General features: G+C 43.9%; 1 protein-coding gene across 1 annotated transcript; it reads left to right on the top strand.

Annotated features, from left to right (window-relative positions):
• Positions 1-327: 327 nt before the first annotated feature.
• Positions 328-8,192, top strand: LOC137544284 (probable ATP-dependent RNA helicase DDX46). The gene is made up of 5 exons (XM_068265339.1): positions 328-599; positions 1,160-1,349; positions 1,500-1,721; positions 1,892-1,978; positions 6,497-8,192. The coding sequence occupies exons 1-5, from the start codon at positions 474-476 to the stop codon at positions 6,730-6,732; spliced, it is 861 nt and encodes a 286-aa protein (XP_068121440.1). The 5' UTR covers positions 328-473; the 3' UTR covers positions 6,733-8,192.
• Positions 8,193-16,442: the final 8,250 nt, after the last annotated feature.

Here is a 16,442-nt window from a genome sequence, read left to right as displayed (position 1 = left end):
GGTCGCAGATGTGGCCACAAAGTGCAGTCTGATTGGTAGCAGATGTGCCCTAGATTGTCCACGCTCCTCCTATGCAGCGTGGACAATCCAGAACGCCGCACGCTGCCAGCTCCAGATGACACCAACGCTCTCTCCGTGTTCCCAGAGGCGGAAGCAGCGCTGTCTTCCGCCAAAATGGTAATTTTCTTATTCATTACTGCTCCCTAGCAAGTACATCAGGAATTTCTAGCACTTCAGAAGTATATGAAAGTATTAGATATCCACTTCCGTATTACTATTAATCAGATGATTTGTAACTAGATAGCCATTTACACAATAGTCATTGTACAGAGTATAGAACGCTATGTCGCTGTGTTTGCCTCAAAACAGCAAACTCATTGCAATTATACATGTTTTGATCATAAATAATTTCTCGTATGTGAAAAAATATATTTGATATTTTGCAATGTTATTATTCATAGAGTTGTACGAACATGGCAGATGCTGCTGAAGCCGGTGGGAGTGGTGGTGGTGATGGTGATGGTGGGAGGAGCAGGACGTCAGCCTCTGCTGCCTCCGCTGCACGCCTGCGGAAGCGGGAAAAGAATTTGATTATTAAAGTAAGTTTATTTATTTTTTTCTTCACTGTATTAATCCATGACTTTCAATTTATTTTGCTTGACTGTGTAATGCATGCTGCATCTGTAGCTACTTTAATAGTACCATGAAGCTTTGCAATTGAAGGGCTTAATGTTCAGACTACACAACTGTACGCCCCATACACACACTCAAGTCAACACTCAACAGCGGTCTGTAAAGGCCGCCGGGCGGATTGCTCAGAACCTCAGAAAGAGCCTTATCAGTCAGCCGACAGCCTGTAGACACGTCGGACTGTCCACGGAAAATCTGACCAGCGGGAGGTGACTACAGACCCGTCGTTGCCTCCCGTGTAGCGTTTGTACTGGCCTTTAGGCTCTCATAACTTTGATTTCGATTAACTTACCGAAAATCTACTTCTATTGTTCAAGGAGTTGATAAGACTGCTGATGATAAGTCAATTGAACATTAAATTGACTTTTCATCAGTCTTATCATATGTTAGTACAATAGCAAGCGATGTAGGTATTGTAAAGGTTACTTTTAGCGGATCATTAATTTTGTTGTTGTTTTTTTTTTTTCAGACAATGTTACGAGGGGCCTACGATAAGAGGAAGAGGGAGGAGAAGAGGGCTATTCTGGACCAGCTACAGCGGGACCTTGAGACCCGATACCACCGCACATGGTCGGTCAAGAAGATCCAGACCATGTGGAGCGACTTCAAGTCGAAGACACCATGTGCGGTGAGGAGAATTAAAGACCAGCTTCGGGAATGTAAGTAAATAATGTGTTTTTCATATATGTAGCGTGATGTGTACGTGTTTTCAACCTTGGAAATCCTTACGATTTTCATGTCTAACAAATTGTCTCTCCTATTGGGTATGTAACTCACACTTTTAAAAACAATCTCACATTCTTTTTTAGTGGATCGGTCTCAGGCACGCAGGCGGGCCCGTTCCGCCTCTGCTCCTCCCTCTTCCCGCAATATTGTGGACCCCACTCAGGAGGATCCTGCTGCTGCCTCCCCCCCTGCTGATGATGAGGCTGGACCCAGCACCAGCCAAAGGCCCCGTAGCAGCCGGCAGCGTGGGCGAAGGCGCTGCCGGCAGCGTGGGCGAAGGCGCTCCCGGAGCCGATCTGTGGCATGTAAGTATTTTTTTAACAAAGTTGCAACATTAATCAGATGACAGTGCTACGTCTCTTAGGAGATTAGTACATAATGTTTTTTTTGTACAGAATATAATTTTTTTTTTTTTTTACAGTCCCAAAAAAAAAAAAAAAAAGGTGAATGATACCATGTCTTCTTTTTATCTTAGCCTCTATCTCTGTGCGATTGCGCAGACGCCGGCCACGGCAACTTTCCTCCGGCAGGCCAGAAAGTGGTGCCATTGAAACAGCTGAGTGTAAGTGAAATTTATTGTTGTAGAAAAAAATACATTAATAAGTGTTTGATGCAGCTTATTGATTTGGAGCCATTGTGTAGTGTATGTATCGTATTGTACTCTAGGGTCTATTCAGGGGGAAGCCAAGTATACTAGTTGTAGATGTTTTGGATGTGGGCGGAAGAATGAGTGCTAGGAGGAAAACAATACAGACCGAAGTAAAAATAATTTTCTTCATCATAATTTTTTATTACATTTCAAATACAGAGTTCCATAGTAATGAAAACAGCTGACTGCATAATATTCATCATACATTCAAATACACTTGCAAACTATTCTATGAATAACACCCCTGGTCTGTCTTATTCCCATGAAGAACAGAGGGAGGTAATACATGAAGCACTCCTATGCGCTTAGTCCAGCCTGGGAGTTTTAACTTGACCCATACTAGGTAACCCCCAGGGCTCGGACATCAATGTACTGTATCAATTCAGTGGCCCGAAGGTTAGCCCTTGATACAGGGTTACAGGGATCCTGTTTCAGTGCTAGAGTGTCTACATAATGCTCGTCGCTGTAGTGAGTATAAAGTACAACACCTGTGGGAAGGACGGACGAGGTCTGACTAGTCTACCATAAGTAACACTACCTACTTAACTTATAGTGTATAGTATACCAGGAGCTATATTGGAAGTGAGATTCTAGTTAGTGTATTCCAACCAGGTACTAGGAAGGGTGAAGATCTTATGGTCCACTGAGGATCTTAGTCTAATTTTATATTCCATATTCAGGTTGCTGTTTACTAGGGAGATTAGTTGGGTAATAGATAGGTAGTCGGCCGATTTCCAATTGCTAGTTATCTGGGAGAGTGCCGACAGAATGATATGCATAACCTGGGGCTGCAAATTTAGTGGGATCTCCTCTAGCCCTACTAAGAGTAAAGCTAATTTAGCTGATAGACGTACGTAAGTAGGGAAGGAAAAAGCTATTAATTAAGGGCTGGTTCAGACGGACGTTTGCAGAGCGTTTACAGCCAGCGTTCAGGGCTTGGTGCTAAACGCTCCCATTCAAGTGAATGGGAGCGTTTGTACCAAGCTTTCAAGCACGTTTACACAAACGCGGCGTTTGGGTCCCGATTTTCCCTGGCGTTCAAGGAGCCCCTGGAAGCTACATGTAGCTTCCAGGGGAGGTTAACCGCGACGGCTAATGTCCCCCTAGGGGAAGAAAAAACGCGACCGCATCCAAACGCACACGAACGCTGCTGAACGCGACGCCAACGAACGCAACGCCTCCAAACGTCCATCTGAACCAGCCCTAAGAGTTCCACATGGTCCCAAAACTGAGCAATATTAGGGCACTCCCATAGCATGTGGAGTAGAGTCCCCACTGAGTTCTTACAATGCCAGCAGTTGGGGGAGTTATCCTCTGAGAACGAGGCCATTCTTCTGGGGGTCAGATACCACCTGAAAATAACTTTACGTGAAAGTTCACAGTGGGAGTTGTTCTTTGAGAGTTTTAGGCTTTTAGAAGTGGTCCTGACTGAGCACATGCTGGTCAGTTATGTTAGATTGTAGGTCATTGGACCAGGCTAAAGCATATCTTTTCAGTGAGGCATCACTCACTTCTAGTATCGACGTATACCAAGTGGAGATACCTCCGGCCAAAATGTGTGTGTGGGGGGGGGGCCTTTATTGTTAATGGCTGTTAGGATTAGGATATGACTATTGAGCTGGGGTATATTAATTGTGTTATTTTTGATCAGGCTATATATCCTATGGTAGGTAAAGAGTTGGTTGAATGGTAATTGGAATTCTTTATGTAATTCCTCAAATGTTTTAAGCTGAGAGCCTTGTGACAGTTGGTTTAGTGAGGTGATTTTAACTTTATCCCATGCGGATAGGTTCAAATGGGGGCTGAGGATTTTAAGGGCATTTAAAGAGATGGTAGGACTATGAGTCAGGGACGACTTAGGCGGGAATTTGATAAAGTGTTCCCATGCCAGCAAGAGAGCCTGGATAGTTGTGTATTGGGAAGATGGTCTCTTTGCTCCCAGGAGCATAGCTTCTGACAGAAGTAAAAACTTAAAGGACCACTATCTTGAACAAAGTTGGCAGTTAAAATGGGACAGATGACAGGTTTTGGGCCAGTCCATGTTTTTAAGGGGGATTCTCAGGGATTTCTTTGTTTGCAACAGCATTTCCTGAACATTTGCAAAATGTCACTGACATAATACAGTGGACTGTTCAAGTGATTAGTGTGGCCGGCTGGTTTCTTGCTAATTTTTCAGTTAATCAGATGTTATTGTTCAGGAAATGCAGTTGAAAACAAAGCAAACCCTTGAAATACCCTATGAGGAGATGGATTGTCCCAAAATCTGTCGGTTATGTCAGATTTTCAATGCCTACTGTTTTTTGCGCTCGTGGTCCTTTAAGGCATACAGTAAAAAATGGCGCGGAGGAAATAATGGCGCACCGTTCTGCCGATTATAAAACGCTATTTACCGTTTTAATGTAAATACATTAAAACGGTAAATAGCGTTTTATAAAACAGCAGAATGGTGCGCCATTGAAAAATGCAGGGAACTAGCAGAGGGGGTCGGGCTGGCAGCGGGGGTCGGGCTGGAGAGGCAGCGGGCAGTGGGCTGGCAGCGGTGTCAGGGTGGAGAGGCAGCGGGCTGGCAGCGGGGGTCGGGCTGAAGAGGCAGCGGGGTGGAGGGAGGATTACGCAGCATGTGTATATTGTGTATACATTACCTTGTCCCGGCCGGCGATCGCTCCTTCACTTCATAGCTTGCACGAGTTCTGCATCCAGCCAATCACCATGCGGCTTCAGTTTCCGCATGGTGATTGGCTGGATGCAGAACTCGTGTAAGCTATGAAGTGAAGGAACGATCGCCGGCCGGGACAAGGTAATGTATACACAATATACACATGCTGCGTAATCCTCCCTCCACCCCGCTGCCTCTTCAGCCCGACCCCCGCTGCCAGCCCGCTGCCTCTCCACCCTGACACCGCTGCCAGCCCACTGCCCGCTGCCTCTCCAGCCCGACCCCCTACTGCCCGCTGCCTCTCCAGCCCGACCCCGCTGCCAGCCCGCTGCCTCTCCAGCACGATCCCTGCTAAAAAAATTGAACATATAAAACGTTAAATATCGTTGTAATGCAGCGCCATTCTGACACTATTGGCGCTGTGCGCCATTTTTGCCTGTCCCCCCTTTAAGAACTACATCCCGATGTTGAAGGGATTGGAATCGTTGAAAAGCAAGAGCACTAACACACCAACCACCACTACATCACCCTGCCTCCAAATTAGAACACTTCTTCCGGCCAGTGATTATGTCCATAGTAAAACTAGTGTATCATCTGTAAATATAATGTAAGGACATGCTTTAATTTCACAACTTCAAAGGAAGCTTCATTCAAATTTGGCCATAAATAAATGTACATAATGGGGCAACATATCACTTGAAGAAATGTTGACAAGCTGCAGTACTATGCATGTGTGGAATGGTAGTATAAAGGTATTTCACATCCATTGTAGCCACAACAAGTTCTAATACATGTTTGATTTTTTTGGGTGGATTGCAAGGCACTACTTTTGGCAGTCATATTTCATTACTCTTTCTTTACTTTAGGTAAAACCAGGAGTTTTGTTTTTGAATCTGGATGATACCATTCATTGTCAAACTTAGACATGAGTAAACAGTGAGCTTTCGGATTTTAAAATGCCTTCGGCGGACTGGTTCCTGACTAAAAAGGAAAACCACACTTTATGTACACTGACATACAGAGTTGAATAATTTTTCGGCAAACATTAATGTATTTTTACATGTCTTAACTGTTACTCAGAACACTTTTCCTGGCCTCTGGGCTAAATTGATAAGTTAAACAGTTCCCTTCATGTAACGTAAAGTACACTCTGGTGATGATGATGGGTAACTATTGGAAATTCCAAGTTGAAATACTAACTGGGCTAGTAGTCATATGCCACATTAATTTTAAACTAAAGAGCATTCTGGCATTTCAAACCAGCATATGCAAGTAAAAAATAATGCATAGTGACAGTAAACAGTAAACACCATCAAACGCAAGCATATAACAGAAAAATTGAATTGAAAAATTAAAAATAAAATAAAAAGAATATTGTAATATTGAAAAGCCATTGTACCAGCAAGAGAAGTTGTAAACAAGAGTCCTGGTTTTAACCATGTTGTACAGATATGATCCAATGTATGTACTTTGTCTCTTTTTTAAATCTCATTTCTGACTTTAAGCCACCCATTAATACAGTGAATGTCAATGTTTGTAAGCCGTGTTTTCAGTGTTGGTCAGGGAAAAGTACAAGGAAGCCTTTTTATAATTAGAAAAATCTCATGTTATTTTTCTCAAAAACAGCCAATAAATGCTATCATCCTGTTTCAAAACTCCTTGTTTTTATGGCTAATACGGTACCACACTGTACTGGTTTGACTTTTATTAAACGTTATTGTACAATGTCCATGTATAGTGTAATTTTGTAATTTTGTACATCTTGTTTTTTACAGCTTCTGAACTAACCGCCCGTGTTGCTGCCCTTGAGCAACAAGTACAGCAGCAGCGGGTGGAATATGAAGCGCGCCTCCAGCAGCTACAAGCTGCTTTTCAGCAGCAGATAGAGCAACTGCAACAACAGCTGGAGGCACAGATTGAGGACCAACGGCAGAGGATTCTGGCCTGCAGGGAGGAGGGAGAACGGCTCCATGAGTATTTTGCCCAGGTTGCCGGGAAAAGGAGGATGTAAGGCGGGTCCTCCTGGAGTCCTCCGGAGTCAGATTAGATGGACAGCGTGTGTGAACAGCTTTTTTCAGATCTTGCCACTGATTCTACATTGGATTTAGATCTGGACTTTGGATGGGCCTTTCTAATACATAGTTATGTTTTGTTTGAAACCATTCCATTGTTGCCCTGCCTTTATGTTTAGGGTCATTGTCCTGCTGAAAGGTGAACCTCCGCCCCAGTCTCAAGTCTTTTGCAGAGTCCAAGAGGTTTTCTTCCAAGTTTGCCCTGTATTTGGCACCATCCATCTTCCCATCAACTCTGACCAGCTTCTCTGTCCCTGCTGAAGAGAAGCACCCCCAGAGCATGATGCTGCCACCACCATATTTGACAGTGGGGATGGTGTGGTCAGAGTGATGTGCAGTGTTAGTTTTCTGCCACACATAGCGTTTTGCATTTTGGACCAAAAGTTCCATTTTGGTCTCCTCTGACCAGAGCACCTTGTTCCACATGTTTACCGTGTCCCCCAACATGGCTTGTGTCAAACTGCAAACTGGACTTCTTATGCTTTTCTGTTAACAATGGCTTTCTTCTTGCCACTATACCATAAAGGCCAACTTTGTGCAGTGCATGACTAATAGTTGTCCTATGGACAGTCTCCCACCTGAGCTGTAGATCTCTGCAGCTCGTCCAGAGTCACCATGGGCCTCTTGACTGCATTTCTGATCAGCGCTCTCCTTGTTTGGCCTGTGAGTTTAGGTGGACGGCCTTGTCTTAGTAGGTTTACAGTTGTGCCATACTCCTTCCATTTCTGAATGATTGCTTGAACAGTGCTCTGTGGGATGTTCAAGGCTTTGGAAATGTTTTTGTAGCCTAAACCAGCTTTACGTTTTTCTATAACTTGATCCCTGACCTGTCTTGTGTGTTCTTTTTACTTCACAGTGCTGTTGATCCAAATATTCTCTTAAGACAACCTCTGAGGCCCTCACAGAGCAGCTGTATTTGTACTGAGATTACATTACAGACAGGTGCACTCTAATCTCTTACCCACCCTGTTTTAAAAGAGCAGGCAAATGGTTGATTTGATGTTGGCAGCCAACCTTTTGTTGAGGTGACAGGGGGCCAGATTTATCAAGAGCGTTTTAAACAAAATATTAGTATTATTTTTAAAAATCCTTGCAGAACTGTCTCAGACAGCCGAAAAAAATCACTAGATAATGAAGATTCCTTCTTAAACTGTAAGGAATAGAAGGAGATAGGAAGGTCTCTCAGGCAGTGCAATGTGTGCGGAAAATTGCTGTGGCTAAGGCTACCAACACACCTGCTGTCAGCAAACTCTGACTGAGAGGGGAGGAGCCCTTCACAAATCACATCTAGCCTACACTATCTGTAGAACTGCTAATGAGCACTTTTCTGCAACATTAAAGGAATGGATTTGCACATTTCTTAAATGTTCAGTTTATTGATTTTTATTATTTAAATGAATCACATATCAGTTACTTCATATGGAGAGCATATCTTTCTCCATAGACCTTGTGTTAAAAAAAATAGTTGCTATCACTTATTTTTGCTTTGGCAGCGAGCTGAGCTGGCTCATTAGCATACTGTACGACGACGGGCTTCAGCCTGCTTATAGCAGACACTCCAGCTGATTTATTATAACGCTGACTCACACACTACAGACAGCTGCTGTTCTGAGTTCTCTGTAACCAGTTAATTGAATAGATAAAGCAGTCGGCTAATTATGTACTTATGAAAAAGCATGTTTGTTTATTTACTTATCTAGTTACAGAGAACCGCAGCTCTCTGTAGTGAGTGAGTTAGCGTTATCAGCTTGAGTGTCTGCTATCAGAGAAGTCCGTCCGGCGCATGACACAGCCCAGCTCTCTGTGGTGTATGAGACAGCCTTATAAATCAGCTGGAGTGTCTGCTAGCCTATAAGCAGGCTGAAGCCTGTCGTCGCATACTATGCTAATGAGCCATCGGCCAAAGCAAAACTAAGTGATAGCATCTACTTTTTTTTAACACAAGGGCGTCAATTCACCAGAGAGGATTTACTAAGAGAAAAAAGGTAGGTAGATTATCTCATGAGGTATTTTAACACTCTGGAGTCAATTCACCAGTGTGAGAGGACAGAGAGAAAAGTGTTCGATAGCAGGGGATAATGGAGAGATATGCATGAGGAAAGTGTGAGAAAGCAGAGATTTAGGTAATAATCGGTATTAATGATTTACATGGGTTACTTCTCCGCTCTGTAAGCATGAAAGTGAAGCATTGTGGGTAGGAGGCAGAGTTTAACCACTACATGACCAGAGTATTCCCGCCTTATACTGCCGGATCACATCATTAATCATATCATTCACGAGTGATTCTGAACGTCTTAACCACCTCTGTCTCAGTAAAATTATCACGAACTGTTCTCACACGAAAAATACGAGGGGCGATTAAACAGACCCTTCTCCTGCGCCTTCGTATCCTCATAATAGAAGCAAGCTCTAAGGCCTAGTGCACACCAGAGCGGTTCGGCTGCATTTTTTGCGATCCGCTTGCGGCTGCGGATACGCGTGGGAGGCGTTTTGCATAAACGCATACTCCCGGGCTGCTGCAGATTTAGGATTGCGGAGGCGTTTCTGACTCAATGTTAAGTATAGGAAAAACGCAAACCGCTCTGAAAACCTGCACTTCACAGCGGTTTGTCAGGCGGTTTTTGTTACAGTAGCTGTTCAGTAACAGCTTTACTGTAACAATACAGAAAATCTACTACACCAAAAACGCTTCACAGAACTGCAAAATGCTAGCTGAAACGCTACAGAAAAACAAGAAAAAGCGTTTCAAAATCTGCTAGCATTTTGCGAATATACTAGCGGTTTTTGGTGTGCATCAGGCCTAACAGAGTAAGCTCAAAAGGCTCCATCTTCCACAGCAGCAGCTGCTGTGTGAAAACCACGATATCTCCAGGTTAATTCAGGGGGTTAAGAGATGTAAAAATTACGAATGACCACACACCGTTTCTTCCCTGGTGAAATGTGATTTGGGGAAAAACTAACTACTAACTATCACTTATTTATCTCATACTTATCTCACATTTATCTCTTGCATTTCTCTCGATCGATAATTTCCCCTATACTTCTGGATAATTGCTACTTGGAGATATTACAGGAGGTTAATTACCTCCCAAGAGATATTTAGGTTGTTAACCTCTGGTGAATTGACGCCAAGGTCGATGGAGAAAGATAAGCTCTCCATATAAAATAACAGATATGTGATTAATGTAAATAGTAATTATCAATAAACTGCCCCTTCAAATAGAGACACTGAAGCGAAAAAAAATTATGCTATTATGATTTGTATGTGTAGTACAGCTAAGAAATAAAACGTTAAGATCAGATACATCAGTCTAATTGTTTCCAGTACAAGAAGTGTTAATAAACTCCAGTTGTTATCTCTATGCAAAGAAGCCATTAATCTCTACGGCTTTCAGAGTCGTGGAATGGGCTGTTTTATGACTTTTATTATCTGAAATGTTATTGAACTATTTAATATTTCTCTGCCAGAGGCGAGGTCAGTAGTTCACAGACTGCTCGGAAAGAAGAATTCTGAATGCTGAGTGATGTGTAATCTGAACATAGTGTATAATGATCCAATGTTATAAATACAACTATATACCTAAAAAAAGGGAATATTTTCTTTTCTGCAAATCTTCTAGTAATTATTCATAGTACACTACAAATTCATTATATCATATATTTTTTTTTCTCTTCAGAGTCTTTTTAACTGTAGTGTAGCTCTAGAAATCCACGCTAAACTGTCGCTATTACATAGGCTTTGCGAATTTTCTTACTATCATGCAGAACTATTCTTCAACTGGCTAGAACAGTTTTAGAAGAATAAACTGTCGGTAATGCTTTGAGAAATCTGGCCCAGGGACTATGTTACACAGTGCCAACTGTCCTGTGTCCTGGTCACCCCTCCCAGTTGATAGGCAATGCACTGTTATGTTGATGGAGTAGTAGACATCAGAAGTTTCCTGTCTCGTCCAACTACAATTCTCGCAAACTCTTTCTGTTGTAAGAAAGGAAAGTTTTATGTTTTCCTGTGTTTCTTGTTTTGTACCTTTTTTAAAAAAAATTGACAAAACTTATTGCAAATTGCAATAAAAGTTTTTAAAAAAACCTGGTCTTTGTTGTATTGTATGTATTGCACAATGCATATCTAACTGGCTGGTGATGACAACCATTAGGCTCTTGCCTGCCTGGCATTACTTTTTTGTCTGTTGTAGGCACCACAACGTCCGGTAGTTGAATTGTCACAGGCTCAGCAGCAGAAGTACGTCTCATAAGGTTTGACACAAAAGGTAATTGGCAGCAGAGTACACACAGGTCCTCGCACACTAGAGACCTTGGTTGAGGGATATCATGTCCGGTAGTTGACTGGTCGCAGCATCAGAAGCAAAGTAAGTATCACAAGGTTAGACACAACAGGTAATTGGCAGCAGAGTAGACACAGGTCCTCACACACTCAAGACCTTGGTTGAAGGATATCATGTCCGGTAGTTGACGGGTCGCAGCAGCAGAAGTAAAGTAAGTATCATAATATTTGACACAACAGGTAATTGGCAGCAGAGTAGACAGGCCCTTGCCCCTTAGGGACATGGTTTGAAGGATATAACGTCCAGGAAATGGACTTGTCACAGCAGTAGTAAGTATCATTAGGTTTTAGAGTCTTGAGACAGCAGGTAACGGCAGCAGAGTAGACAGGCCCTTGCCCTTTAGAGACATGGTTTGAAGGATATAACGTCCAGGAAATGGACTTGTCACAGCAGTAGTAAGTATCATTAGGTCTTAGAGTCTTGAGACAGCAGGTAACGGCAGCAGAGTAGACAGGCCCTTGCCCCTTAGGGACCTGTGTTGAAGGATATAAAGTCCAGGAAATGGACTTGTCACAGCAGTAGTAAGTATCATTAGGTTTTAGAGTCTTGAGACAGCAGGTAACGGCAGCAGAGTAGACAGGCCCTTGCCCTTTAGAGACATGGTTTGAAGGATATAACGTCCAGGAAATGGACTTGTCACAGCAGTAGTAAGTATCATTAGGTCTTAGAGTCTTGAGACAGCAGGTAACGGCAGCAGAGTAGACAGGCCCTTGCCCCTTAGGGACCTGTGTTGAAGGATATAACGTCCAGGAAATGGACTTGTCACAGCAGTAGTAAGTATCATTAGGTTTTAGAGTCTTGAGACAGCAGGTAACGGCAGCAGAGTAGACAGGCCCTTGCCCTTTAGAGACATGGTTTGAAGGATATAACGTCCAGGAAATGGACTTGTCACAGCAGTAGTAAGTATCATTAGGTCTTAGAGTCTTGAGACAGCAGGTAACGGCAGCAGAGTAGACAGGCCCTTGCCCCTTAGGGACCTGTGTTGAAGGATATAAAGTCCAGGAAATGGACTTGTCACAGCAGTAGTAAGTATCATTAGGTTTTAGAGTCTTGAGACAGCAGGTAACGGCAGCAGAGTAGACAGGCCCTTGCCCTTTAGAGACATGGTTTGAAGGATATAATGTCCAGGAAATGGACTTGTCACAGCAGTAGTAAGTATCATTAGGCCTTAGAGTCTTGAAACAGCAGGTAACGGCAGCAGAGTAGACAGGCACTTGCCCTTTAGAGACATGGTTTGAAGGATATAACGTCCAGGAAATGGACTTGTCACAGCAGTAGTAAGTATCATTAGGTCTTAGAGTCTTGAGACAGCAGGTAACGGCAGCAGAGTAGACAGGCCCTTGCCCCTTAGGGACATGGTTTGAAGGATATAACGTCCAGGAAATGGACTTGTCACAGCAGTAGTAAGTATCATTAGGTTTTAGAGTCTTGAGACAGCAGGTAACGGCAGCAGAGTAGACAGGCCCTTGCCCTTTAGAGACATGGTTTGAAGGATATAACGTCCAGGAAATGGACTTGTCACAGCAGTAGTAAGTATCATTAGGTCTTAGAGTCTTGAGACAGCAGGTAACGGCAGCAGAGTAGACAGGCCCTTGCCCCTTAGGGACCTGTGTTGAAGGATATAAAGTCCAGGAAATGGACTTGTCACAGCAGTAGTAAGTATCATTAGGTTTTAGAGTCTTGAGACAGCAGGTAACGGCAGCAGAGTAGACAGGCCCTTGCCCCTTAGGGACATGGTTTGAAGGATATAACGTCCAGGAAATGGACTTGTCACAGCAGTAGTAAGTATCATTAGGTCTTAGAGTCTTGAAACAGCAGGTAACGGCAGCAGAGTAGACAGGCACTTGCCCTTTAGAGACATGGTTTGAAGGATATAACGTCCAGGAAATGGACTTGTCACAGCAGTAGTAAGTATCATTAGGTCTTAGAGTCTTGAAACAGCAGGTAACGGCAGCAGAGTAGACAGGCCCTTGCCCCTTAGGGACATGGTTTGAAGGATATAACGTCCAGGAAATGGACTTGTCACAGCAGTAGTAAGTATCATTAGGTTTTAGAGTCTTGAGACAGCAGGTAACGGCAGCAGAGTAGACAGGCCCTTGCCCCTTAGGGACATGGTTTGAAGGATATAACGTCCAGGAAATGGACTTGTCACAGCAGTAGTAAGTATCATTAGGTTTTAGAGTCTTGAGACAGCAGGTAACGGCAGCAGAGTAGACAGGCCCTTGCCCTTTAGAGACATGGTTTGAAGGATATAACGTCCAGGAAATGGACTTGTCACAGCAGTAGTAAGTATCATTAGGTCTTAGAGTCTTGAGACAGCAGGTAACGGCAGCAGAGTAGACAGGCCCTTGCCCCTTAGGGACCTGTGTTGAAGGATATAACGTCCAGGAAATGGACTTGTCACAGCAGTAGTAAGTATCATTAGGTTTTAGAGTCTTGAGACAGCAGGTAACGGCAGCAGAGTAGACAGGCCCTTGCCCTTTAGAGACATGGTTTGAAGGATATAACGTCCAGGAAATGGACTTGTCACAGCAGTAGTAAGTATCATTAGGTCTTAGAGTCTTGAAACAGCAGGTAACGGCAGCAGAGTAGACAGGCACTTGCCCTTTAGAGACATGGTTTGAAGGATATAACGTCCAGGAAATGGACTTGTCACAGCAGTAGTAAGTATCATTAGGTCTTAGAGTCTTGAGACAGCAGGTAACGGCAGCAGAGTAGACAGGCCCTTGCCCCTTAGGGACATGGTTTGAAGGATATAACGTCCAGGAAATGGACTTGTCACAGCAGTAGTAAGTATCATTAGGTTTTAGAGTCTTGAGACAGCAGGTAACGGCAGCAGAGTAGACAGGCCCTTGCCCTTTAGAGACATGGTTTGAAGGATATAACGTCCAGGAAATGGACTTGTCACAGCAGTAGTAAGTATCATTAGGTCTTAGAGTCTTGAGACAGCAGGTAACGGCAGCAGAGTAGACAGGCCCTTGCCCCTTAGGGACCTGTGTTGAAGGATATAACGTCCAGGAAATGGACTTGTCACAGCAGTAGTAAGTATCATTAGGTTTTAGAGTCTTGAGACAGCAGGTAACGGCAGCAGAGTAGACAGGCCCTTGCCCTTTAGAGACATGGTTTGAAGGATATAACGTCCAGGAAATGGACTTGTCACAGCAGTAGTAAGTATCATTAGGTCTTAGAGTCTTGAGACAGCAGGTAACGGCAGCAGAGTAGACAGGCCCTTGCCCCTTAGGGACCTGTGTTGAAGGATATAAAGTCCAGGAAATGGACTTGTCACAGCAGTAGTAAGTATCATTAGGTTTTAGAGTCTTGAGACAGCAGGTAACGGCAGCAGAGTAGACAGGCCCTTGCCCTTTAGAGACATGGTTTGAAGGATATAACGTCCAGGAAATGGACTTGTCACAGCAGTAGTAAGTATCATTAGGTCTTAGAGTCTTGAGACAGCAGGTAACGGCAGCAGAGTAGACAGGCCCTTGCCCCTTAGGGACCTGTGTTGAAGGATATAACGTCCAGGAAATGGACTTGTCACAGCAGTAGTAAGTATCATTAGGTTTTAGAGTCTTGAGACAGCAGGTAACGGCAGCAGAGTAGACAGGCCCTTGCCCTTTAGAGACATGGTTTGAAGGATATAACGTCCAGGAAATGGACTTGTCACAGCAGTAGTAAGTATCATTAGGTTTTAGAGTCTTGAGACAGCAGGTAACGGCAGCAGAGTAGACAGGCCCTTGCCCTTTAGAGACATGGTTTGAAGGATATAACGTCCAGGAAATGGACTTGTCACAGCAGTAGTAAGTATCATTAGGTCTTAGAGTCTTGAGACAGCAGGTAACGGCAGCAGAGTAGACAGGCCCTTGCCCCTTAGGGACCTGTGTTGAAGGATATAAAGTCCAGGAAATGGACTTGTCACAGCAGTAGTAAGTATCATTAGGTTTTAGAGTCTTGAGACAGCAGGTAACGGCAGCAGAGTAGACAGGCCCTTGCCCTTTAGAGACATGGTTTGAAGGATATAACGTCCAGGAAATGGACTTGTCACAGCAGTAGTAAGTATCATTAGGTCTTAGAGTCTTGAGACAGCAGGTAACGGCAGCAGAGTAGACAGGCCCTTGCCCCTTAGGGACCTGTGTTGAAGGATATAACGTCCAGGAAATGGACTTGTCACAGCAGTAGTAAGTATCATTAGGTTTTAGAGTCTTGAGACAGCAGGTAACGGCAGCAGAGTAGACAGGCCCTTGCCCTTTAGAGACATGGTTTGAAGGATATAACGTCCAGGAAATGGACTTGTCACAGCAGTAGTAAGTATCATTAGGTCTTAGAGTCTTGAGACAGCAGGTAACGGCAGCAGAGTAGACAGGCCCTTGCCCCTTAGGGACCTGTGTTGAAGGATATAAAGTCCAGGAAATGGACTTGTCACAGCAGTAGTAAGTATCATTAGGTTTTAGAGTCTTGAGACAGCAGGTAACGGCAGCAGAGTAGACAGGCCCTTGCCCCTTAGGGACATGGTTTGAAGGATATAACGTCCAGGAAATGGACTTGTCACAGCAGTAGTAAGTATCATTAGGTCTTAGAGTCTTGAAACAGCAGGTAACGGCAGCAGAGTAGACAGGCACTTGCCCTTTAGAGACATGGTTTGAAGGATATAACGTCCAGGAAATGGACTTGTCACAGCAGTAGTAAGTATCATTAGGTCTTAGAGTCTTGAAACAGCAGGTAACGGCAGCAGAGTAGACAGGCCCTTGCCAGTTAGGGACATGGTTTGAAGGATATAACGTCCAGGAAATGGACTTGTCACAGCAGTAGTAAGTATCATTAGGTTTTAGAGTCTTGAGACAGCAGGTAACGGCAGCAGAGTAGACAGGCCCTTGCCCCTTAGGGACATGGTTTGAAGGATATAACGTCCAGGAAATGGACTTGTCACAGCAGTAGTAAGTATCATTAGGTTTTAGAGTCTTGAGACAGCAGGTAACGGCAGCAGAGTAGACAGGCCCTTGCCCTTTAGAGACATGGTTTGAAGGATATAACGTCCAGGAAATGGACTTGTCACAGCAGTAGTAAGTATCATTAGGTTTTAGAGTCTTGAGACAGCAGGTAACGGCAGCAGAGTAGACAGGCCCTTGCCCTTTAGAGACATGGTTTGAAGGATATAACGTCCAGGAAATGGACTTGTCACAGCAGTAGTAAGTATCATTAGGTCTTAGAGTCTTGAGACAGCAGGTAACGGCAGCAGAGTAGACAGGCCCTTGCCCCTTAGGGACCTGTGTTGAAGGATATAACGTCCAGGAAATGGACTTGTCACAGCA

Source organism: Hyperolius riggenbachi, chromosome 2 (assembly GCF_040937935.1).
Source record: "Hyperolius riggenbachi isolate aHypRig1 chromosome 2, aHypRig1.pri, whole genome shotgun sequence".
Lineage (NCBI taxonomy): Eukaryota > Metazoa > Chordata > Amphibia > Anura > Hyperoliidae > Hyperolius > Hyperolius riggenbachi.
This window is presented reverse-complemented; position numbering and strand designations above follow the sequence as displayed.